Raw genomic sequence first — 27,500 nt, forward strand, 5'->3', positions numbered from 1 at the left:
TCAGGGGAAGAACGACAGATTTTACCTTGTCAGCTCAGGGATCAATCTAGCAATATAGCAACCTTTCGGTTATTGGCCAATGCTCTAACCATAGGCTAACCTGCCGCCCCTTATGGCTTGGGGGTCTAGAAGCTGGTACGAAGCCTTTGGACCTCGACTTGGGCGCTCCCGGTACCGCCTTGCCGCTTTGCGGTAGTAGGGAGAACAGTCTATGACTAGGGTGGCTGGAGTCTTTGACAATTCTGAGAGAATGTACTATAAAAATGTATTCAATTGTATTGAGACTATCTCGAAATAAGAGAACAGAATGCAGAGCTGTACCATAACAGAAGCATATCATAGCCATGGATTCTTGCACTTTTTGAAGAGTTTGTTGGCCTATTTAATTTGAGTTTAAACAATTTTTTACTGACCACCTTTCTTAGGCCCAAATGGCCCAGGTGTCCCAAATGACACACGATTCCCTACATAGTGCACTACTTTTGACCAGGGCCTATAGGGCACTATATCCAGAATAAGGTACCATTTGTGATTCAACCCAAATGGCACCACTCTTACAAATCTCGTCATCATATCTCCAGAACATTTTGGGCCTTTGAATAATTGACAAAGATCTTTATTCCTTGAAAACTATGAAATACTATCCAGTACAGTTTGAGCAGGGTTGGTATCGCAGCATCTCTTGAGAAATATATTTCTATATACTTCAATAAGACAATTAACTGAAATTAACTGAAGGAAAGTTATATATTTTTGTCACGTCAATCTTATTATTTACAGACCTACATTTGGGAATTAATATAATATAGATATGTTTATCACGCTGAAGGCTATGACTATTCTATATTTTTTAATGTAAAAACAATATGAATTGAATGTTTTCTTGTTGTTGTCATTCTTGATATAGCTGATATCTCATCATGCTGGTTTCCTGCATTGTAGAAATACATGATAGTACATATATAGGTTTAATGTTATTTACTATGCACATTGTGCTAATGGATTTCAAAACATATATAAACCCTACTGCGGCCGTTATGCTGTGCTCTGAATAGTCCAAGAGCCACAGTATTTACTATGGTCAGTGAAAATCTGACTTCTTCTCTCTGTTATGGTAGTGACAATCACTGACATTGTCCACTCACAGAAAGACAGAGAGGGGAAAGCTGGGATGTGAGGGAACCAATAGGAGAAATGGAGAGAGGGGACTAATACCTAACGAACTCTAACCAGTAGGCTTGAATGGTTGTGTACTGTCTGTTCACTGCAGTTACAAGAGCTGTGAGTCACAGAGAAGTAGAATACCTGTACTGTTTGTAAACATAGTGTTGGATATATTAGCTCTAGTATGATTGTGAATGATTCAAAAGAACCAAAACAAGGAGTACGGTACAGAGTCAATGTGGAGGCTTTATACAGGGGGTACAGAGTCAATGTGGAGGCTATATACAGGAGGTACAGAGTTCATGTGGAGGCTTTATACAGGGGGTACGAGTCATGTGGAGGCTATATACAGGGGGTACAGAGTCAATGTGGAGACTATATACAGGGGGGTACAGAGTCAATGTGGAGGCTTTATACAGGAGGTACAGAGTCAATGTTGGAGGGCTATATACAGGAGGTACAGAGTCAATGTGGAGGCTTTATACAGGGGGTACAGAGTCAATGTGGAGGCTTATACAGGAGGTACAGAGTCAATGTGGAGGCTATATACAGGAGGTACAGAGTCAATGTGGAGGCTTTATACAGGGGGTACAGAGTCATGTGGAGGCTATATACAGGGGGTACAGAGTCAATGTGGAGACTATATACAGGGGGTACAGAGTCATGTGGGAGGCTTTATACAGGGGGTACAGAGTCAATGTGGAGGCTTTATACAGGGGGTACAGAGTGCAATGTGGAGGCTATATACAGGGGGTACAGAGTCAATGTGGAGACTATATACAGGGGGTACAGAGTCAATGTGGAGGCTTTATAACCAGGGGGGTACAGAGTCAATGTGGAGGCTATATACAGGGGGTACAGAGTCAATGTGGAGGCTACATACAGGGGGTACAGAGTCAATGTGGAGGCTTTATACAGGGGGTACAGAGTCAATGTGGAGGCTATATACAGGAGGTACAGAGTCAATGTGGAGGCTTTATACAGGGGGTACAGAGTCAATGTGGAGGCTTTATACAGGAGGTACAGAGTCAATGTGGAGGCTATATACAGGAGGTACAGAGTCAATGTGGAGGCTTTATACAGGGGGTACAGAGTCATGTGGAGGCTTTATACAGGGGGGTACAGAGTCAATGTGAGGCTACATACAGGGGGTACAGAGTCAATGTGGAGGCTTTATACAGGGGGTACAGAGTCAATGTGGAGGCTATATACAGGAGGTACAGAGTCAATGTGGAGGCTATACAGGGGGTACAGAGTCAATGTGGAGGCTTTATACAGGGGGTACAGAGTCAATGTGGAGGCTATATACAGGGGGTACAGAGTCAATGTGGAGGCTATATACAGGGGGTACAGAGTCAATGTGGAGGCTATATACAGGGGTACAGAGTCAATGTGGAGGCTATATACAGGGGGTACAGAGTCAATGTGGAGGCTTTATACAGGGGGTACAGAGTCAATGTGGAGGCTATATACAGGGGGTACAGAGTCAATGTGGAGGCTATACAGGGGGTACAGAGTCAATGTGGAGGCTACATACAGGGGGTACAGAGTCAATGTGGAGGCTATATACAGGGGGTACAGAGTCAATGTGGAGGCTTTATACAGGGGGTACAGAGTCAATGTGGAGGCTATATACAGGGGGTACAGAGTCAATGTGCGTGGGCACCGGTTAGTTGAGGTAATTGAGGTAATATGTACATGACTCAGCAAGTCCTATTCTATTCTATTCACAGCATACTTTACAGAGTCTTAGAGTCAGATAACAAACAAGGAATACAATACATGAACCATCACAATGCAATACAGTGTGTGTGTGTGTGTGTGTGTGTGTGTGTGTGTGTGTGTGTGTGTGTGTGTGTGTGTGTGTGTGTGTGTGTGTGTGTGTGTGTGTGTGTGTGTGTGTGTGTGTGTGTGTGTGTGTGTGTGTGTGTGTGTGTGTGTGTGTGATTCACTCTTCCCCAGAGTCCTATAGTTTTCTGTGTATACTCATCATAATTCAACATGAAATCTTTAAACACATATATAGATATTTAATTTTATGCTTCACTATGATCTCACTATCAGACAATAAGTGTGGCTCTTTTTGTCTGAGGAGGTAGTTTACTTTACTACAGGGAGGCTAAATAAGGAAATACAGTATTCAAGTCACTAACGGTATCCCACTCAACCCCCAGCCCATCTGAGCAGAGCTGTGTGTGTGTGTGTGTGTGTGTGTGCGTGAGAGTGAGACTGTCCATGTACGTGTGTGTGTGTGTGCCTGTGTGCGTGTGTTTATGCACGTGTGTGACACTGTGTCTGTGTACGTGTGTGTGACTGTGTGTGTGTATTGTGTGTCTTGGAAGCAGACAACCTAGCTTCTGCTGCTAAGGCCACAGGTTGTGCATTGTCAGTCTCTCTCACACACAGCTGCACCGGGCACGGTGCCATTGGGTGGAGTAGGCCGGAGAGGAAATGTTTCAGTTTATGTGGACTGGCCAGATCTCTGCTGAAGCACTACTGACCCCATGTACTGTGCTATAGAGGGGTGTGGTTAAATGCGGAAGACATTTCAGTTGAATGCATTCAGTTGTACAACTGACTAGGTATCCCCCTTTCCTTTCCTTTATAGCCTGCACACTACAGGAACATTTAAAAGGACAGGCATCCATCCAGTGAAGAGTGAAGTTGTAAGCTGAAGGGTTCGAATCATACAATGACACAATCATGGGGTGCCCAAGTATTAACAATAGTGGGTTGGACCCATAGAAATGGAATTATATTTGGTTGGACTTTTGTTGATATTTTCAATACTTATTGCTGTGTCTTGATATTTTATGTGCAAGTTGGACTGAGAAAACAGCACAGGGCACTGTTGTCACTGTAAATATATACTTTTTAAATTTAAATATTTAATTTAAATAAGTAAATTAAGCAATAAGGATGTCATTTTCCTTAAAGTCAAGTTTTTTAGATGACTAATGTTACTGTACCCCCCCCCCCAAAAAAATGTAATTTTGTTCTTGAAACATTTAATTGAAATACTGTGGAATTCCATTAATTCCTGTGGAGGACTGCTTTTACTGAGGAGTGCCAATATGGCCGACCAGCGGCTTCGAAGCCTCTCAATGGCCAATGTATAGATGGATTAGCTGACAACGTCACAAAAACCATGCTCATGCTTCAATTGGGCAGAAGTCCATGATTTGTTGTGATTCTGCATGTCCAGATAGCTACCAACAATGACAAGAAACTGCCATGTTGGGAATCGGAAGTGACTTGTTTAAGCTAGTTTGATCTTGTTCTTTATATCATGTCTTGTGAGGTGTTGCCATATTAGCATTGATTAATTTCATGCCAATGCTAATATAGCAAAAATGTGCAGGCTAGCTAACCAACAACTGTACCGATGTATTTGATAGACAACAGTGGCATGTATTAATGGATTACAAGGGAAGCCAGGCTTCCCCCCAAAAATTACCAATAAAAAATATATAATTCTCCTTCAATTTGCAAGAGGCACGATTTAATCTCACCAGAGAAAGCATCTGAGTGAGCGAAACAGCGCCTCTCCGTCTCTGTATGTGTAGCCCATCTATCTGAGGCTGTCTAGTCAAAAAGAGTATGACATTGTTGCTGCCCGTAGAATTGAATGCAAGAGAAGCCAGCGAGCATTTGGCCTCCCTTGATAAAAAAAAGTATTGAATAATAGCCAATCAGCATTGAGCTAAACTGAGTGAGCTCAACTGTGAATGGTCCTGGCGCACCAAAAAAAGGGAAGACAGTTTGGATTTGGCTTCACACCAATCACAACACATGAAGAGGTTTTACTTACTTCTCCATACTGGCCAATGATTATAATGCCGATTCTGATCCAACCATAAATGCATACATTGTGCCCCTGGCCTGAGAGGATGTAAGTTCAATATGTAACTAGATGTAGTAGGTTAATGTTAACTAGCTGGCTCATCATTGCCCATTGAAGCAAGTTAGGTGAGAAAGCATTTTAGCCAGGAAGCCTAGGACAACAAAAACAAAAAGTGTTTATATGACAGTCATAGACCGTTTCATCAACATAAAAGAGAGGAGGATGGTATTGCCGTTTCTCTACAAGTAGGGTGAATCAACATGTTTTTTCTACTTGCACGAACACACACACACACACACACACACACACACACACACACACACACACACACACACACACACACACACACACACACACACACACACACACACACACACACATCAGAACCATGGACAGCCACATCATATTCAGATTACGTTGATTGGACTACATTGTTTTTGGTATCTTTTAGTTGTCACTGTATTAGATTACAGAGGTGATTTGATGATGTTGAAATGTTGAAGTTGAAATGTTGCTGGAATAGTGAAGGCAGCTCATTTTTTCTTTGCGACTTGCAATAACTCTTTGTGGTTCTAAATCAGTAGTTGTTTAGTAGTCTGAAAATGATGGAAACTGTAACTTGCTTGACCATGCTGTAAATCATGTTAGTTTGTTAGATGCAATATGTTTGTGGACTTCACAGGACAGAGGTTGCTCTCCGGTTGTGTGACGAAACAAAGGTGTAGTTGAATTAATTTTGTCGTTGTCCATTGTTATTGTCTCGGCCTTAGGCTTATATATCACAGCGGCAAGGCATATGAACTAACAGGATTTATAGAGTAAACAACACAATTATCACAACATAGGTTGTAATACTTTTTTAAAATCTGGCTTGGCTTTCCCAGTGATTTTACCCACGCATAGCTACTGAGACAACAAGTGCTCATTGTGCAAATGCATTTATGTTTTCAATAAATATTGACTATATATAGATGACATGTTTCAACAATCTAAGCCAAGTCTGTTTTGCCCCATAGCTGAGCACACGTCGGTTTTGTTGCTAAACAACCAACCTCTCTATAGCAGTAGCAATCCAGGGTTTATATACGTGATTTTATTGTAACCAATTCCCCTTTCCTTCGTCACGTCCTCCGAAGAAAGACTCTCAGCCAATCACCGTTCACCATCTGTAAGCATGGCGGCGGACTTCAGGTGGGGATGTGCTGTGCTTTTGCTCTGTACGTATTTGATATGTATTTTAGCAACGGACGGTCAAAATAACAAGCCCAAGAAGAAGAAAGATATCCGAGATTACAATGATGCTGATATGGCACGGCTTTTGGAAGAATGGGAGGTAAACAACACGTTTTTAATTCGGTTAATAGCTGCTTTTCAGTTACTCAGACAGCTGGCTAGCAACTCGGCTAACTAAATGGCTAATCAGAAGCTAGCTAACTAACGTGCCCAACATAATCCCCGTCTGATCACAATGATCTTCGTAGCTTGCTAGATAGCTACTAGCCCCAAACTATTGCTCCTTCCTGATAAGGTATAGCTGTCATGCAGCATCATAGCTATAGTCCATTGTATTATATAATGTAACTAGCTAACCTTGACCTGCTAAGTTAGCTAATTGGTTGGTTAATGAGTGAACTAGCTAGCTAACCAGGAACTCATCCTGTTTCACGTGATATATTCTTTGCAGCTGGGTATTCATCCATCAATCGAATGTATCAGCAGATGTCACAGTGCTATACAGAAACCCAGCCTAAAACCCCAAACAGCAAGCAATGCTCTCCACACCAAACTTTCTTTGTCTATCTAGCTAACTAGTTAATTAGGATAGCCAATTTACTATTGCTCCTATTTGAATGAATAGCTTTGCTGTTGCATTACTGAAGTACTTGTAGTCAATGATATCATTCATTGTGTAATAGCTAGAACTCAGTCATATCTCTTCCTCCCCACTTCTTTCAGAAAGACGATGACATCGAGGAGGGCGACCTCCCTGAGCACAGACGGTCCCCCCCGCCTATCGACTTTTCCAAGATGGATGCTTCCAAGCCTGAGGAGCTGCTGAAGATGTCGAAGAAGGGAAAAACTCTGATGGTGTTTGCCACGGTGGAGGGAGAGCCTACGGAGAAGGAAACTGAGGAGGTGACCAGTCTGTGGCAGAGCAGCCTCTTCAATGCCAATTTTGACATTCAGAGGTAGGCCTATACTTTAGTCTAATGCATAAATTGTTAACAAGTTAGAAATGATTAAAACACGTTTCTGTAGGCTACTATTTACTAGTTAACAAAAACTAATGTATGTCATATCAAATATATTCACCCCACCCAGCAATGTAATCAACTTACCAGAAAGCATGTACAGTTGAAGTCAGAAGTTTCCATACACTTAGGTTGGAGTCATGAAAACTCATTTTTGAACCACTCCACAAATTTCTTGTTAACAAACTATAGTTTGGGCAATCTGCTTTGTGCATGACACAAGTAATTTTTCCAACAATTGTTTACAGACAGATCATTTATAATTCACTGTATCACAATTCCAGTGGGTCAGAAGTTTACATACACTAAGTTGACTGTGCCTTTTAAACAGCTTGGAAAATTCCATAATGTCATGGTTTTAGAAGTTTCTGATAGGCTAATTGACATCATTTGACTCAATTGGAGGTGTACCAGTGGATGTATTTCAAGGCCTACCTTCAAACTCAGTGCCTCTTTGCTTGACATCATGGGAAAATCAATAGAAATCAGCCAAGTCCTCAGAAAAAAATTGTAGACCTCCACAAGTCTGGTTCATCCTTGGGAGCAATTTCCAAATGCCTGAAGGTACCACGTTCATCTGTACAAACAATAGTAGGCAAGTATAAACACCATGGGACCATGCAGCCATCATACCGCTCAGAGATGTCTGTCTTCTAGAGATGAACGTACTTTGGTGCGAAAAGTGCAAATCAATCCCAGAACAACCGCAAAGGACCTTGTGAAGATGTTGGACGAAACAGGTACAAACTTATCTATATCCACAGTAAAATGAGTCCTATATCGGCATAACCTGAAAGGCCACACAGCGAGGAAGAAGCCACTACTCCAAAACCATCTTAAAAAAGCCAGACTACGGTTTGCAACTTGACATGGGGACAAAGATTGTACTTTTTGGAGAAATGTCCTCTTGTCTGATGAAATAAAAATAGAACTGTTTGGCCATAATGACCATCGTTATGTTTGGAGAAAAAGAGGGGACGCTTGCAAGCCAAAGAACACCATCCCAAACGTGAAGCACAGGGGTGGCAGCATCATGTTGTGGGGGTGCTTTGCTGCAGGAGGGACTGGTGCACTTCACAAAATAGATGGCATCACGGAATATAATGTGGATATATTGAAGCAACATCTCAAGACATCAGTCAGGAAGTTAAAGCTTGGTTGCAAATGGGTCTTCCAAATGGACTATGACCCCAAGCATACTTCCAAAGTTGGTACAAAATGGAGTGGCCATCACAAAGCCCTGACCTCAATCCTATAGAAAATTTGTGGGCAGAACTGAAAAAGTGTGTGCGAGCAAGGAGGCCTACAAACCTGACTCAGTTACACCAGCTCTATCAGGAGGAATGGGCCAAAATTCACCCAACTTATTGTGGAAGGCTACCCAAAACATTTAACCCAAGTTAAACTATTTAAAGGCAATGCTACCAAATACTAATTGAGTGTATGTAAACTTCTGACCCACTGGGAACGTGATGAAAGAAATAAAAGCTGAACTAAATCATTCTCTACTATTATTCAGACATTTCATATTCTTAAAATAAAGTGATCCTAACTGACTTAAGACAGGGAATTCTTACTTGGATTAAATGTCAGGAATTGTGAAAAACTGAGCCAAATACACTGCTCAAAAAATAAAGGGAACACTTAAACAACACAATGTAACTCCAAGTCAATCACACTTCTGTGAAATCAAACTGTCCACTTAGGAAGCAACACTGATTGACAATACATTTCACATGCTGTGTGCAAATGGAATAGACAACAGGTGGAAATTATAGGCAATTAGCAAGACACACCCAATAAAGGAGTGGTTCTGCAGGTGGGGACCACAGACCACTTCTCAGTTCCTATGCTTCCTGGCTGATGTTTTGGTCACTTTTGAATGCTGGCGGTGCTTTCACTCTAGTGGTAGCATGAGACGGAGTCTACAACCCACACAAGTGGCTCAGGTAGTGCAGCTCATCCAGGATGGCACATCACTGCGAGCTGTGGCAAGAAGGTTTGCTGTGTCTGTCAGCGTAGTGTCCAGAGCATGGAGGCGCTACCAGGAGACAGGCCAGTACATCAGGAGACGTGGAGGAGGCCGTAGGAGGGCAACAACCCAGCAGCAGGACCGCTACCTCCGTCTTTGTGCAAGGAGGAGCAGGAGGAGCACTGCCAGAGCCCTGCTAAATGACCTCCAGCAGGCCACAAATGTGCATGTGTCTGCTCAAACGGTCAGAAACAGACTCCATGAGGGTGGTATGAGGGCCCGACGTCCACAGGTGGGGGTTGTGCTTACAGCCCAACACCATGCAGGGCTTTTTTCGTTTGGCAAATTCGCCACTGGTGCCCTGTGCTCTTCACAGATGAAAGCAGGTTCACACTGAGCACATGTGACAGTCTGGAGATGCCGTGGAGAACGTTCTGCTGCCTGCAACATCCTCCAGCATGACCTGTTTGGCGGTGGGTCAGTCATGGTGTGGGGTGGCATTTCTTTGGGGGGCCGCTCAGTCCTCCATGTGCTCACCAGAGGTAGCCTGACTGCCATTAGGTACCGAGATGAGATCCTCAGACCCCTTGTGAGACCATATGCTGGTGCGGTTGGCCCTGGGTTCCTCCTAATGCAAGAAAATGCTAGACCTCATGTGGCTGGAGTGTGTCAGCAGTTCCTGCAAGAGGAAGGCATTGATGCTATGGACTGGCCCGCCCGTTCCCCAGACCTGAATCCAATTGAGCACATCTGAGACATCATGTCTCGCTCCATCCACCAATGCCACGTTGCACCACAGACTGTCCAGGAGTTGGCGGATGCTTTAGTCCAGGTCTGGGAGGAGATCCCTCAGGAGACCATCCGCCACCTCATCAGGAGCATGCCCAGGCGTTGTAGGGAGGTCATACAGGCACGTGGAGGCCAAACACACTACTGCGCCTCATTTTGACTTGTTTTAAAGACATTACATCAATGTTGGATCAGCCTGTAGTGTGTGACTCCAAATCCAGACCTCCATGGGTTGAAAAATTTGATTTCCATTGATAAGTTCTGTGTGATTTTGTTGTCAGCACATTCAACTATGTAAAGAAAAAAGTATTTAATAAGAATATTTCATTCATTCAGATCTAGGATGTGTTATTTTAGTGTTCCCTTTATTTTTTTGAGCAGTGTACATTTTAAACTAAGGTGTATGTAAACATCCGATTTCAACTGTAGTCCTTGGGTCAGACAGTCTAGTAGTGTGGGCTCAATAGCATGTCATTAGTTTGCAAGATCTTGAGAATCAGCTGTACATGTGATGGGAGAATGCACTGTGCATGCAGAGGGTTGCAATTCCATTGAATTGGGGATATTTTAACCAAAATATGCCACACAACCTAGAATTGCCTTGTGTATCCCACAAAAAAAGGTTCACTGTTATAAGCTAACATTTTGATGAATTGAAGCAAACTTCCCATGGATATTCCCCGTAAAGTTTCCAACCCTTTGCAACCCTGAACAAAGTACACTAATACTCTACGTAACCAAACAAAATGTTGACAGTAGATTAGTTCATTATTGTAAAAAATAAATGTTGTTTTTGCAGGTTTCTTTATTCCCAAACTTTAGACTTAGGCTAATGTCCCATGTTGTCCCTCCTCTCCCCTTGTACTGTAGGTTTGTGGTGGGCTCCAACCGGGTCATCTTCATGCTGCGAGATGGCAGCTTCGCGTGGGAGGTCAAGGACTTCCTGGTGGCCCAGGAGCGCTGCGCCGAGGTCACCGTGGAAGGCCAGGTGTTCCCCGGGAAGGCCGCCAAGAAAGATGACAGCGCCAAGCAGCAGAACGAAGTGAACACCAAAAAGAAGGGCAAGAAGAAGTCGGAGGGCAAGAAACCCGACCTGGACGGCAACAGAGCGAGTAAAGACAAGGTTGAACTGTGATTGGCTGATGATGGAGAGAGAGATGAGATGGGATTGGCAGAACAATCACAAGACCCGTCCAGACCAGCAACATCACCTAGCTTCTTTTACTTTAGTATTTGCAGATCTGAGGCCAATGGGTAGAAGAAAGATGCGTCTGACTACTACCTAGCCTTTCAATCAGGCTTTATGGAGCTGCTACAGATCTGCAGACACTGAGGTGGTAGAGGCTAGGGGAAGGGACTTGGAGAGAGGTTCAACGGTGACTCGGCACAAGACAGTTTGTGGCACTGTGTACTCTTTCAAACCTATTAAAGTCAGGGTCAATGACTGACCTCAGAGCAGATGTTAGTGTAGCTTTGAGGTTTATGGTTTATTTTACACACCTGTCACTGAGTCTGAAGGTCAAAATGTTTGTATGGCTTGTCGATGACTTGTCTCTTTTACAATGTGACATTTTTTATTTTGAAACAATTTCTGAATCCAACCAGTGCTTCAATATGACATTGAAGCACTGTCAATATTGTCATTGTTTTCCAGTACATTTGTTAGAGGCATTGTATTTCATTATTCCAATAAAACATAAGTAATACAGGAAATTATTTGAGCACAAACTGATTTTCCTACCTGTGCCAAAACCACTGATTTAGTACTGCACTACACAGGTAATGAGTTCTATTTGGGACGCACACATAGATGACTGATTCTTTTTGATTGTTGATTTCTTGTATTCACCTTCAATAATACAGTTGAGTTCAGTATTGACTTGTAACATACAATTGCAGTGGTCACGTTGTACATGGATCTTCAATAAATGACAGAATAAAATGATTTTCTTTGTCAGTCCTGTTAAGTTAATGGGTTGCTTTTTGGGGTAGTAATATGTGTGAACGGAGACATTCCCTCTACTCCTCTTTTACTATTTACCACATCCCTGAAGGTGGGGGGGTGAACAAATTAGTCTTGGAAGGAGCAACAAATGTTGAGTCCACTGCATTATGAGGCTATCTGCCTGTCCTTACAGACTCATAGCCCCATAATGTGGTGGACTCAACATGATTCTGCCTGTCCCTACAGACTGATAGTCATGTTGAGTCCACTGTGTTAATGGGCTATCAGTCTGTAGGGACAGGCAGATAGCGCCATAACGTGGTGGACTCAACATGACTGCCTGTCCCTACAGACTCATAGCCCCATAACGCGGTGGACTCTACGCCACGCCTGTCCCTACAGACTTCAACTGTGTTGGGATTTGTATTGTCATGTTCTGTATATCCCGTCTGGCATGTCTAAACGCAGGTGGACTGGAAATAATGGTGTTAAGCCTAGATTCAATCAGTTCAGCATTAACCTGCTATAACCAAGAAACATTCTGTTTGTATTGTTCTGATTTAATACTTGGGCTGGATTCAATCAGTTCAGCATTAACCTGCTATAACCAAGAAACATTCTGTTTGTATTGTTCTGATTTAATACTTGGGCTGGATTCAATCAGTTCAGCATTAACCTGCTATAACCAAGAAACATTCTGTTTGTATTGTTTGTATTGTATTGTTGGGCGTCTGATTTTTTCCTTTATGTAAGCCAACAGAGCCCCAGCCTTGTGATGTTTTACAGTTTTAGAGGGTTACTGAGGTCCAGAGCTGGAGGCCTCCACTTAACTAGTCCTCTCTAGCGCTCTCTCTCTCTCTCAGCATGTGAGCATAGCTCAGCATTCCACAATGATTTATAATGGGCCTGGGAGCCACACCCTTTACGCTGTGCTCACACACGCACACAAAGGAACCAGCACATGAGAACCAACGGGGCTGGAGCCAACCATTGCCCCTTGCTGATAGTAATTCCAACCTGCAGAGCCCATTAACTTCTCCAATAATGCTGCTAGGATAGCATCCCAAATGGCACCCTGTTACCTAGTGCACTACTTTTGACCAGGGCTCATTGGGAATAGGGTGCCATTTGGGACAACCCCAAACCAAAGTGTCTGTTCAAATGTGTAGGCTAATGGTGGAAATGTGGAACTGATGTGTTTTTTGGTTCAAACAATAATTGGATAACAGGTAGTAGAACATGAGAAATGTATTACTGCAACGTTAACTGGTGTTTCTGTGCAGAAAGTCTTTATTGAGGTTCACACACACAGGCTTATAAATTCACTTATTCATTTATTTATGTACAAAAGTCATTCAAAGATTTTAAGTCATGAGATTGAATTACTTTACAAGCCCAAGTCATGTATAATACATCACATCCATTTAGTGTAGGGTTAAAACAAAACATTGCGGTAACTAGGATGATATTATGCCATAGCAGTGTTTAGTAGGATTGTTTTAAATGTTATAGTATTATTATTCTTACATACAATTCAGGACCAGAATACAATACAACTCAAAAGATGTCCCTTGTAGATTTTGTTCAATTATGTCTGTACAATAAATAAGTATAAAATATATCTCTGTTATCAATCTGTGGAATTTTTAAAAACACATTTAAACATACAAAACATTAACAACTATCACGTCCGAAAAAAGACCAGCTATTTCGGGCAAAGGGAAACATGTATCTGATTCTTGCCAGATTTGAAGAAAAATCGCCAATTTATAATCAATATATAAATTGCTTAAATAACATTTAAAGTTTTGATTTGGGAGTATTGTCTAAGACCAGATAGCACTTTAGAAGTGACCAAAAAAATGTCCTTGGATATATTCAGGATCATTTTGGGGGTTCTTTACATACTGGTATGTTTAATAAAATGGACCGATGGACCACAAACGTTGATATGAACAGTTATATGAAACCAAACATTACACGATATCAAGTAAGCGATCTAGAGCCCTCACATAAAACACAGGGAAACAGCTTCTCTGGAATGGAATCTTCCGGACAGATGGACTAAATGTCTGCACCTGCTTTTTATCCAGCAGAAGGGTAAATATATCTCATAATGTACCTAAAAGTTTTTTATGTTCATCTTAAAAAGGCCCAATGCACCTGTTTTTACCACAATATCAAATCATTTCTGGGTAACAATTAAGTGATTGTTTTGAATTAAAATGGTCAAAAAGTAATACAAATAGCTTCTTAACAAAGAGCAATTTCTGAAGCAAGGATTTAGCTAGGACTGGCTGGGTGTGGTCTAGCTGTAATTGGCAGAGAGTTTTGTAACTGGTTTGTAACTCTCTTCGTTATTGGTCTATTAACTAATGGTGATGTCACCAGGCAGGCCAAAACTCCATCCCACCAAAACAGGCTGAAATTTCAGGTGGTCTTTTCAAACAGCTCTCACACTAAAAAGGCATTATCATCATTTCACAGTATTATTCCAACCTCAGTGTGGAAATATATATAAAATACTGTAAAATCACGTTTTTGACCACACTGGACCTTTAACCTGTAATTTACCTTTTGGTTCTACTTTAAAAGTCACGTAATCTCTCTCTCACTTCTACTTCATTGGTCTACATTTCTGTTCTATTGTGTTAAACAACGTTAACTTCCCACTGGAAAACACAGGTGCAAACATTGAGGAAATCTGTCTCTGAGTAGGATGAAAAACAAGGAATATTTGTTGGTCATTTTTTCTCTCTTCTCGCGTTTTAAAAGTCAAGTATAGTCAAACGAACAATACAGTCGAATCACTCACATAGTCAACATTGTCACATAAACAGAGACCTGCATGGCGGGAAAGTTGATAGGTGACAGAAAAACGCATGCGTTTGATTGGCCGGCCCACACTCTGTAGCACCGGGCTGAAACCGTCCCTAACCACAGATCTAGGATCAGATTACCTTAATTAATCTTTAGTGGTGAAAAACATCTGATCTTGGACCAGTAGTTATAGGAACAACTTTCACCTACTCCAGCCCTAGGGGCAGTGTGTGTGTGTTGTGTGGGAGGTGTAGTTTCGTGTGTGCCCCCCACTACACCTAGTTATTCCTCTCCTCTCTCCTTCATAGCTTAATCTTCTTGACCACAGGGATAGGGAGGACTTGATGGATCTTAGCTCTCTCCTCATTCACCTCCATACGGACCCAGTCAGGTCGAAAAGTGCCCTTGAAGCCTACAAACGTTAGCTTGTCTGAAACACAGAGAAATCAAGAAACGCTGACTCAATGTCAGCAGCTCACATTCTGAGTATACACAACTATTTCTCTCTCCACAATAAATACAAGATACAAACAACAACAAATAACACAAAAATCACCCCCAAAACATTCCTAGAAGGATCGAGCGGGAAAAGGGAGAGGGGGAAGAAACAGGGGAAAGAGGAGGGAGAAAGAAAGACAAAGCGAGCTAGCTAGCAGTCCTCCTCCTCCATTCTCCAACACTGTGCATACCACTGAGGCGTCTACACAAATAGACCATTTGTCGTCTCTGGAATTACACCCCACAGTGAGAAAAATGTGTCCCGCAGCCTGCTCCGGGATGTCTAGGGGTGTAGAATCTATTTAGTACAATGTACTGTGTGATCTAAAATTAGAATCAGAATTTGGAGAAGGATTTCTGAATTCCAAAACGTGGGTTGTGTCAAGTGACTTGAAGGGGAGAGGGGTTAAGTATGGAGGGAGGAGAGGAAGGACCCTGCTGCTCTGGCACACACACACACACACACACACACACACACACACACACACACACACACACACACACACACACACACACACACACACACACACACACACACACACACACACACACACACACACACACACACACACACACACACACACACACACACACTTTATTACATGGCTACTTACTATGAATCAGCATTTATGAGAGATGTATGTGAAACACTGTCAGCCCTGAACACTAAACACTGACCATCATTACAAGCCAGATCATTTTGAATCAATGAATACACCTTTAATAAGTTGTCTTACTGTATTTGATAAGCAAACAGCACCAGTTTAACATTCAACACGGTTTGCAAAACATTAGTTCCTGATTCACAACAGTATAGCACCCTCTACTGTGTGTTGGTTGAAATCTCCGATAGGAACTATTCCTACAAATCGAGAATTTGGGATTATAATGGTTCTATCTGCATTTTTCTCAAAACTGAGTTATTAACACATCCTTCTCCTAAACACCCTGATTCACCTTGTTAAGTTAAAAAGCAAGTTACAAATTGCTCACAAAACTCAAACCAATGAGGGTTCGGAACTACAAAACGAATCATCTCAGAATCCTTTTTTTTCAGATAGAGCCTTTTAATTCCAATAAATAAATAATTGTTGAGCCAGGCCAGACCTGTTACTCCTCAACATGAGGGTTTGGTCACCTCTAAGGAGCTACAGTAGTTAGTTAGTTACCTCTCAACATGAGGGTTTGGTCACCTCTAAGGAGCTACAGTAGTTAGTTAGTTACCTCTCAACATGAGGGTTTGGTCACCTCTAAGGAGCTACAGTAGTTAGTTAGTTACCTCTCAACATGAGGGTTTGGTCACCTCTAAGGAGCTACAGTAGTTAGTTAGTTAGTTACCTCTCAACATGAGGGTTTGGTCACCTCTAAGGAGCTACAGTAGTTAGTTAGTTACCTCTCAACATGAGGGTTTGGTCACCTCTAAGGTGCTACAGTAGTTAGTTAGTTACCTCTCAACATGAGGGTTTGGTCAGCTCTAAGGAGCTACAGTAGTTAGTTAGTTAGTTAGTTAGTTAGTTAGTTACCTCTCAACATGAGGGTTTGATCACCTCTAAGGAGCTACAGTAGTTAGTTAGTTACCTCTCAACATGAGGGTTTGGTCAGCTCTAAGGAGCTACAGTAGTTAGTTAGTTAGTTAGTTAGTTAGTTACCTCTCAACATGAGGGTTTGGTCACCTCTAAGGAGCTACAGTAGTTAGTTAGTTACCTCTCAACATGAGGGTTTTGTCACCTCTAAGGTGCTACAGTAGTTAGTTAGTTACCTCTCAACATGAGGGTTTGGTCACCTCTAAGGTGCTACAGTAGTTAGTTAGTTACCTCTCAACATGAGGGTTTGGTCAGCTCTAAGGAGCTACAGTAGTTAGTTAGTTAGTTAGTTACCTCAACATGAGGGTTTGGTCACCTCTAAGGTGCTACAGTAGTTAGTTAGTTACCTCTCAACATGAGGGTTTGGTCACCTCTAAGGAGCTACAGTAGTTAGTTAGTTACCTCTCAACATGAGGGTTTGGTCACCTCTAAGGTGCTACAGTAGTTAGTTAGTTACCTCTCAACATGAGGGTTTGGTCACCTCTAAGGTGCTATAGTAGTTAGTTAGTTACCTCTTAACTTGAGGGTCTTGTCAGCCCCGAGGATTTCCAGTATTCTGGTCCAGGGGCCCCGAGTTACCAGGCGACCCTTAGACGTTATTATGACGATAGAGCTAGAGAGAGAAAGAGAGAGTGAGGGAGAAAGAGACAGAAGTGAAAGAGAGATGGGGGATGGAGAAGAGGAGGCAGGGAGAAGAGAGAGTTAACTTTGTTCAACTCAGTGTCTTCCCATTCTAACTTGAAAAAGTTAGTGTGTGTGTGTGTGTGTGTTCTTACTGGTCTGTCAGGTTGTTAACATAGCTCTCTATCTGGGCAGGTACACCCTGCAGTATGGAGTTCCTGAAGCCTTTGCTCTCCACCAGTCTCCCGTCATGGCCGTCCATCACCGTCAGCTGCACCCCATCATCTGGCTGGTACAACTTCCTGCCGTTAACCTGCCCGGCAACCACAACATCCAATCAACCAATCATGACATTATTGAATAACTTTTTACACACAGAGAAAGCAAACACACACACACACACACCTCTGTGTAGGCGAAGTCCTCCTTGATGTGGAAGAAGCGTGTGTTGTAGGACTCCAGCTTGACCTCCAGGAAGTGGTCTGTGGTGCGCTGTAGAGGAGAGAGAGAGAAATAGAGAGAGAGAGAGAGAGAGAGAAAGAGAGAGAGAGAGAGAGAGAGAGAGAGAGAGAGAGAGAGAGAGAGAGAGGAAGAAAGAGAGCGAGAGAGAGAGGGAGGAGAAGAAGAAAGAGAGCGAGAGATAGATAGATAGATAGATAGAGAGAGAGATGGAGAGAGAGAGAGAGATAGATGAGAGGAAAGAGAGAGAGTGAGAGTGAGATCTTAAGTGACCGATACTGGTATAGAAATATCCATCCTGTCCTCAACACTGCTGCAGAGATTTATTGATGAGATGCCAAGACTCTTTCTTCTCTTTCTTTGCATGACTGTATCTGTAACACTATATAGAGAGGTTGTAAAGGGTTTCAAACACGGTGAATATACTATGAATAATAGGAACTAGTGTTATTAGAATGCTATGTACTAGTACTATGAATACTACGAATCAGTAATAAACAGTTTAAATAAGTGTTTGATTAACTATTTTAGAAAACGATGCACAGTGCCACTTGTGACCAACAGACTGAGCGCTGTCCTCACCAGCTTGGCGCTGGGCAGTTTCCTTGGCATGGGCACATCTACGATGGGCATCTCTGCGTGCAGGGGGTAGGCCTGTGTCATGCAGTCACTGGGGCCGCTTCCCTTAGGGATAACGGCTGTGATTTTAACCCTCTCACAACCCTTCACTGAACAGAAGGCAAAGTCCTCCTTCTCATTGTGGGCCTTCACTCGGAGGAACAGCAGGCTGAGAGGGAGACAGAGGAGACTAAGAGTTAATAAGGATTCACTGGGAGAAACAGCAGGCTGAGAGGGAGACAGAGGAGACTAAGAGTTAATAAGGATTCACTGGGAGAAACAGCAGGCTGAGAGGGAGACAGGGGAGACTAAGAGTTAATAAGGATTCACTGGGAGAAACAGCAGGCTGAGAGAGAGACAGGGGAGACTAAGAGTTAATAAGGATTCACTGGGACAAACAGCAGGCTGAGAGGGAGACAGGGGAGACTAAGAGTTAATAAGGATTCACTGGGACAAACAGCAGGCTGAGAGAGAGACAGGGGAGACTAAGAGTTAATAAGGATTCACTGGGAGAAACAGCAGGCTGAGAGGGAGACAGGGGAGACTAAGAGTTAATAAGGATTCACTGGGAGAAACAGCAGGCTGAGAGGGAGACAGAGGAGACTAAGAGTTAATAAGGATTCACTGGGAGAAACAGCAGGCTGAGAGGGAGACAGGGGAGACTAAGAGTTAATAAGGATTCACTGGGAGAAACAGCAGGCTGAGAGGGAGACAGGGGAGACTAAGAGTTAATAAGGATTCACTGGGAGTAACAGCAGGCTGAGAGGGAGACAGGGGAGACTAAGAGTTAATAAGGATTCACTGGGAGAAACAGCAGGCTGAGAGGGAGACAGGCGAGACTAAGAGTTAATAAGGATTCACTGGGACAAACAGCAGGCTGAGAGGGAGACAGGGGAGACTAAGAGTTAATAAGGATTCACTGGGACAAACAGCAGGCTGAGAGGGAGACAGGGGAGACTAATAGTTAATAAGGATTCACTGGGAGAAACAGCAGGCTGAGAGGGAGACAGGGGAGACTAAGAGTTAATAAGGATTCACTGGGACAAACAGCAGGCTGAGAGGGAGACAGGGGAGACTAAGAGTTAATAAGGATTCACTGGGAGAAACAGCAGGCTGAGAGAGAGAAAGGGGATACTAAGAGTTAATAAGGATTCACTGGGACAAACAGCAGGCTGAGAGGGAGACAGAGGAGACTAAGAGTTAATAAGGATTCACTGGGAGAAACAGCAGGCTGAGAGGGAGACAGGGGAGACTAAGAGTTAATAAGGATCCACTGGGACAAACAGCAGGCTGAGAGGGAGACAGGGGAGACTAAGAGTTAATAAGGATTCACTGGGAGAAACAGCAGGCTGAGAGGGAGACAGGGGAGACTAAGAGTTAATAAGGATTCACTGGGAGAAACAGCAGGCTGAGAGAGAGACAGGGGAGACTACCTACTGTACTCATCTACTACACATTCTCCTCTCTCTCCCTCCTCACCCTCTCTCTCCAGTCTCTCCCTCCCTCTTCTCTCCCCCCTCCCTCCCTACCTCCCACCCTCCTCACCCGGTATCTTCCTCCCAGTAGTAATAGCCTCGGGACAGGTGAGACTGGTTGATCTTGTCTCTCTGTGTGGTCCTCTTGAACACACCGGTCTTCCTTGTCTGCTTGGTCAGCCGGTTGTGGATGTCCGAGATGATGGTGAAGGTGGTGCCTGGCGGGTAGCAGAAGCCCACGTTGATCCAGTCGTTCCTGGAACACACACACAGACAGACACACAGTTAATCCATGATATCAAAAATGACATGTTACAGGAGGCAGCCCAGCACTGAGATGGGCTAAACAACTACTCCCACTCACCGGTCATATTAATTAGTAAACAACTACTCCCACTCACCGGTCATATTAATTAGTAAACAACTACTCCCACTCACCGGTCATATTAATTAGTAAACAACTACTCCCACTCACCGGTCATATTAATTAGTAAACAACTACTCCCACTCACCGGTCATATTAATTAGTAAACAACTACTCCCACTCACCGGTCATATTAATTAGTAAACAACTACTCCCACTCACCGGTCATATTAATTAGTAAACAACTACTCCCACTCACCGGTCATATTAATTAGTAAACAACTACTCCCACTCACCGGTCATATTAATTAGTAAACAACTACTCCCACTCACCGGTCATATTAATTAGTAAACAACTACTCCCACTCACCGGTCATATTAATTAGTAAACAACTACTCCCACTCACCGGTCATATTAATTAGTAAACAACTACTCCCACTCACCGGTCATATTAATTAGTAAACAACTACTCCCGCTCACCGGTCATATTAATTAGTAAACAACTATTCCGCTCACCGGTCATATTAATTAGTAAACAACTACTCCCACTCACCGGTCATATTAATTAGTAAACAACTACTCCCACTCACCGGTCATATTAATTAGTGAACAACTACTCCCACTCACCGGTCATATTAATTAGTAAACAACTACTCCCACTCACCGGTCATATTAATTAGTGAACAACTACTCCCACTCACCGGTCATATTAATTAGTGAACAACTACTCCCACTCACCGGTCATATTAATTAGTAAACAACTACTCCCACTCACCGGTCATATTAATTAGTAAACAACTACTCCCACTCACCGGTCATATTAATTAGTAAACAACTACTCCCACTCACCGGTCATATTAATTAGTAAACAACTACTCCCGCTCACCGGTCATATTAATTAGTAAACAACTACTCCCGCTCACCGGTCATATTAATTAGTAAACAACTACTCCCGCTCACCGGTCATATTAATTAGTAAACAACTACTCCCACTCACCGGTCATATTAATTAGTAAACAACTACTCCCACTCACCGGTCATATTAATTAGTAAACAACTACTCCCACTCACCGGTCATATTAATTAGTAAACAAACTACTCCCACTCACCGGTCATATTAATGAGTAAACAACTACTCCCACTCACCGGTCATATTAATTAGTAAACAACTACTCCCACTCACCGGTCATATTAATGAGTAAACAACTACTCCCACTCACCGGTCATATTAATTAGTAAACAACTACTCCCACTCACCGGTCATATTAATTAGTAAACAACTACTCCCACTCACCGGTCATATTAATTAGTAAACAACTACTCCCACTCACCGGTCATATTAATTAGTAAACAACTACTCCCACTCACCGGTCATATTAATTAGTAAACAACTACTCCCACTCACCGGTCATATTAATTAGTAAACAACTACTCCCACTCACCGGTCATATTAATTAGTAAACAACTACTCCCACTCACCGGTCATATTAATTAGTAAACAACTACTCCCACTCACCGGTCATATTAATTAGTAAACAACTACTCCCACTCACCGGTCATATTAATTAGTAAACAACTACTCCCACTCACCGGTCATATTAATTAGTAAACAACTACTCCCAGCTCACCGGTCATATTAATTAGTAAACAACTACTCCCACTCACCGGTCATATTAATTAGTAAACAACTACTCCCACTCACCGGTCATATTAATTAGTAAACAACTACTCCCGCTCACCGGTCATATTAATTAGTAAACAACTACTCCCGCTCACCGGTCATATTAATTAGTAAACAACTACTCCCGCTCACCGGTCATATTAATTAGTAAACAACTACTCCCACTCACCGGTCATATTAATTAGTAAACAACTACTCCCACTCACCGGTCATATTAATTAGTAAACAACTACTCCCACTCACCGGTCATATTAATTAGTAAACAACTACTCCCACTCACCGGTCATATTAATTAGTAAACAACTACTCCCACTCACCGGTCATATTAATTAGTAAACAACTACTCCCACTCACCGGTCATATTAATTAGTAAACAACTACTCCCACTCACCGGTCATATTAATTAGTAAACAACTACTCCCACTCACCGGTCATATTAATTAGTAAACAACTACTCCCACTCACCGGTCATATTAATTAGTAAACAACTACTCCCACTCACCGGTCATATTAATTAGTAAACAACTACTCCCACTCACCGGTCATATTAATTAGTAAACAACTACTCCCACTCACCGGTCATATTAATTAGTAAACAACTACTCCCACTCACCGGTCATATTAATTAGTAAACAACTACTCCCACTCACCGGTCATATTAATTAGTAAACAACTACTCCCACTCACCGGTCATATTAATTAGTAAACAACTACTCCCACTCACCGGTCATATTAATTAGTAAACAACTACTCCCACTCACCGGTCATATTAATTAGTAAACAACTACTCCCACTCACCGGTCATATTAATTAGTAAACAACTACTCCCACTCACCGTCATATTAATTAGTAAACAACTACTCCCACTCACCGGTCATATTAATTAGTAAACAACTACTCCCACTCACCGGTCATATTAATTAGTAAACACTACTCCCACTCACCGGTCATATTAATTAGTAAACAATTACTCCCACTCACCGGTCATATTAATTAGTAAACAACTACTCCCACTCACCGGTCATATTAATTAGTAAACAACTACTCCCACTCACGGTCATATTAATTAGTAAACAACTACTCCCACTCACCGGTCATATTAATTAGTAAACAACTACTCCCACTCACCGGTCATATTAATTAGTAAACAACTACTCCCACTCACCGGTCATATTAATTAGTAAACAACTACTCCCACTCACCGGTCATATTAATTAGTAAAACAACTACTCCCACTCACCGGTCATATTAATTAGTAAACAACTACTCCCACTCACCGGTCATATTAATTAGTAAACAACTACTCCCACTCACCGGTCATATTAATTAGTAAACAACTACTCCCACTCACCGGTCATATTAATTAGTAAACAACTACTCCCACTCACCGGTCATATTAATTAGTAAACAACTACTCCCACTCACCGGTCATATTAATTAGTAAACAACTACTCCCACTCACCGGTCATATTAATTAGTAAACAACTACTCCCACTCACCGGTCATATTAATTAGTAAACAACTACTCCCACTCACCGGTCATATTAATTAGTAAACAACTACTCCCACTCACCGGTCATATTAATTAGTAAACAACTACTCCCACTCACCGGTCATATTAATTAGTAAACAACTACTCCCACTCACCGGTCATATTAATTAGTAAACAACTACTCCCACTCACCGGTCATATTAATTAGTAAACAACTACTCCCACTCACCGGTCATATTAATTAGTAAACAACTACTCCCACTCACCGGTCATATTAATTAGTAAACAACTACTCCCACTCACCGGTCATATTAATTAGTAAACAACTACTCCCACTCACCGGTCATATTAATTAGTAAACAACTACTCCCACTCACCGGTCATATTAATTAGTAAACAACTACTCCCACTCACCGGTCATATTAATTAGTGACACAACGACCCCCCGTTTAGTAAACAACTACTCCCACTCACCGGTCATATTAATTAGTAAACAACTACTCCCACTCACCGGTCATATTAATTAGTAAACAACTACTCCCACTCACCGGTCATATTAATTAGTGAAACAACTACTCCCACTCACCGGTCATATTAATTAGTAAACAACTACTCCCACTCACCGGTCATATTAATTAGTAAACAACTACTCCCACTCACCGGTCATATTAATTAGTAAACAACTACTCCCACTCACCGGTCATATTAATTAGTAAACAACTACTCCCACTCACCGGTCATATTAATTAGTAAACAACTACTCCCGCTCACCGGTCATATTAATTAGTAAACAACTACTCCCACTCACCGGTCATATTAATTAGTAAACAACTACTCCCACTCACCGGTCATATTAATTAGTAAACAACTACTCCCACTCACCGTCATATTAATTAGTAAACATTTACTCCCACTCACCGGTCATATTAATTAGTAAACAACTACTCCCACTCACCGGTCATATTAATTAGTAAACAACTACTCCCACTCACCGGTCATATTAATTAGTAAACAACTACTCCCACTCACCGGTCATATTAATTAGTAAACAACTACTCCCACTCACCGGTCATATTAATTAGTAAACAACTACTCCCACTCACCGGTCATATTAATTAGTAAACAACTACTCCCACTCACCGGTCATATTAATTAGTAAACAACTACTCCCACTCACCGGTCATATTAATTAGTAAACAACTACTCCCACTCACCGGTCATATTAATTAGTAAACAACTACTCCCACTCACCGGTCATATTAATTAGTAAACAACTACTCCCACTCACCGGTCATATTAATTAGTAAACAACTACTCCCGCTCACCGGTCATATTAATTAGTAAACAACTACTCCCGCTCACCGGTCATATTAATTAGTAAACAACTACTCCCGCTCACCGGTCATATTAATTAGTAAACAACTACTCCCACTCACCGGTCATATTAATTAGTAAACAACTACTCCCACTCACCGGTCATATTAATTAGTAAACAACTACTCCCACTCACCGGTCATATTAATTAGTAAACAACTACTCCCACTCACCGGTGATATTAATTAGTGAACAACTACTCCCACTCACCGGTCATATTAATTAGTAAACAACTACTCCCACTCACCGGTCATATTAATTAGTAAACACACTGTAACAAAACATTTTGCCGTTCTTTATTGGACAAGTTCAGGTTAGTCTCTCTGTTTGTCAGCTTTCTTCCGTTTGGTGATAGTGAAACTAGAAACGAGTGAATACGACTGCAGTCCTGTGTAGCTCAGTTGGTAGAGCATGGCATTTTCAGCAACTGGGTTCGATTCCCAAGGGGGACCAGTAGAAAAAGGTATTGGATAAGAGCGTCTGCTAAATGACGCTCAAGGCACCACAGATGATAGTCTGTACGGCCCAGTACATCACTGAGGCCAAGCTTCTTGCCATCCAGGACCTCTATACCAGGCGATGTCAGAGGAAGGCCCTCAAAGACTCCAGCCACCCCAGTCATAGACTGCTCTCTCTGCTACCGCATGGCAAGCGGTACCAGAGCATCAAGTCTAGGTCCAAAAGGCTTCTTATCAGCTTCTACTCCCAAGCCATAAGACTCCTGAACAGCTAATCAAATGGTTAACCAGACTATTTGCACTATACTTTTACTACATATTACCTCAGTTACCTCGACTAACCTGTGCCCCCGCACATTGACTCTGTACCAGTACCCCCCTGTATATAGCCACACTACTGTTATGTTATAGTTGCTCTTAATTCAATTATTTGTTATTTTTCTATTTTCTTATTTTTACTAAAGTTTATTTTAGTAAATATTTCTTAACACTTGTTTTTCTTATAAGTACATTGTTGGTTAAGGGCTTGTAAGCATTTCACTGTAAGATCTACACCTGTTGTACTTGGTGCATGTGACAAATAAAATTTGATTTGATTTCAAATGTGAAATGTCATGCAAAGTTTATGGTTGAACCTGAAGTTCCATTCCACAAACAATAGATGGCGCCAGAGCAGCATGTAACCAATGGGAATGCCCATATCCCACAATACAGTGTATGTTCCTCCCTCCGAGTCCTTTCGGGGTAATCTCAGGCCAGGGAGTAGCTAACACACTTGAAATGACTACAATGCCTCTGCTATTCAAATGACTGCCAATGATTTTAAGAATATTTGCTGGGCAGGGGTGATGTCATATGCTAAGACAAACAGCCACCATAAACTACTGTATCACACTGTCCCTTGGGTTATAGGGTTCGTGGAAGGCAAGGGTGTGACTTGATGATATGGGTTTTATTAATATGACCACATGGTCAGGAGATGGGGCTTTGGGTTACTGGGGTTATTGTTGACTCATAAGATGTGGTGCCATGATGTGGACAGTTTTTTGGATCAGATGCTGAAACAATGCTGGGAGAAGGAAGTGAATAGTGTGCGTGGTGAAGGGTGCATGTGTGTGTGTGTCTGTGTGTGTCTCTCTGCATCCACTACCAACCTGTGTAGTCTCTCTCTCTGTCTGTGTGTGTATGTGTGTGTGTGTCTGCAGGTGTGTGTGTCTATATCTCTCTGAGTCCACTACCAACCTGTGTAGTCTCTCTCTCTGTCTGTGTGTGTATGTGTGTGTGTGTCTGCAGGTGTGTGTGTCTATATCTCTCTGAGTCCACTACCAACCTGTGTAGTCTCTCTCTCTGTCTGTGTGTGTATGTGTGTGTGTGTCTGCAGGTGTGTGTATCTCTCTGAGTCCACTACCAACCTGTGTAGTCTCTCTCTCTGTTTCTGTTTCTGTGTGTGTGTGTGTGTGTGTGTGTGTGTGTGTGTGTGTGTGTGTGTGTGTGTGTGTGTGTGTGTGTGTGTGTGTGTGTGTGTGTGTGTGTGTGTGTGTGTGTCTGTCTGTGTGTGTGTGCGTGTGTGTGTGTCTCTCTGAGTCCACTACCAACCTGTTGAAGTTGATGAGCCACACAGTGATCTCTGCAGGAGCAGCCTGGTCCCAGTGTACAGTGTAGCCCTTACCCAGGGTGACCACGGGCTGGAACTGCTGGTAGTGCTTCCTCTTGCCCAGAGCGCCCTCTAGTGTCAGGGGTCTGTCAGGGTACTCATCCTTTACCATCTGCATGTTCAGACTGGCAGGGTTACGTGTCTGTATGTAGATCTGAGGGACCACACACACACACACATTAATTCACAAACGCATACAGACACAAGCACACACACAAACACACAAGTGTGTTTGACTAGGAACATGTTCACTAATCTGGAAGACATTAGAAATTGAGTGAAATGAGGGGGAAATGAGGTCACACTGCACAAAAACCTAGTGTGTTAGCTTTGAGAGGAAACTTAACCAACACTTTATTTTAAAGAATGTGTGAGTACATACTGTGTACCCATGTGTGTATGTGTTTGTATAAGATACGGTGTGTGTGTGTGTGTG

General features: G+C 42.4%; 2 protein-coding genes across 2 annotated transcripts in view; one reads left to right on the forward strand and one right to left on the reverse strand.

Annotated features, from left to right (window-relative positions):
• The first annotated feature begins 6,121 nt into the window (after nucleotides 1-6,121).
• mesd (mesoderm development LRP chaperone) lies at nucleotides 6,122-11,978 on the forward strand. Its single transcript, XM_020468728.2, has 3 exons — nucleotides 6,122-6,341; nucleotides 6,965-7,197; nucleotides 10,892-11,978. The coding sequence occupies exons 1-3, from the start codon at nucleotides 6,183-6,185 to the stop codon at nucleotides 11,154-11,156; spliced, it is 657 nt and encodes a 218-aa protein (XP_020324317.1). The 5' UTR covers nucleotides 6,122-6,182; the 3' UTR covers nucleotides 11,157-11,978.
• A 1,255-nt stretch (nucleotides 11,979-13,233) lies between these two features.
• The window catches only part of LOC109877173 (cell migration-inducing and hyaluronan-binding protein-like), a gene marked incomplete at its 5' end in the record, with an annotated part of 24,475 nt that continues 10,208 nt past the window's right edge, over nucleotides 13,234-27,500 (reverse strand). Inside the window, 7 exon segments of the mRNA XM_031819202.1 lie at nucleotides 13,234-15,216; nucleotides 17,380-17,480; nucleotides 17,644-17,801; nucleotides 17,894-17,980; nucleotides 18,530-18,734; nucleotides 20,111-20,296; nucleotides 27,007-27,218. Coding sequence (XP_031675062.1) covers nucleotides 15,089-15,216; nucleotides 17,380-17,480; nucleotides 17,644-17,801; nucleotides 17,894-17,980; nucleotides 18,530-18,734; nucleotides 20,111-20,296; nucleotides 27,007-27,218 — 1,077 coding nt within the window.

Source organism: Oncorhynchus kisutch, unplaced genomic scaffold (assembly GCF_002021735.2).
Source record: "Oncorhynchus kisutch isolate 150728-3 unplaced genomic scaffold, Okis_V2 scaffold1950, whole genome shotgun sequence".
Taxonomy (NCBI): Eukaryota; Metazoa; Chordata; class Actinopteri; order Salmoniformes; family Salmonidae; genus Oncorhynchus; species Oncorhynchus kisutch.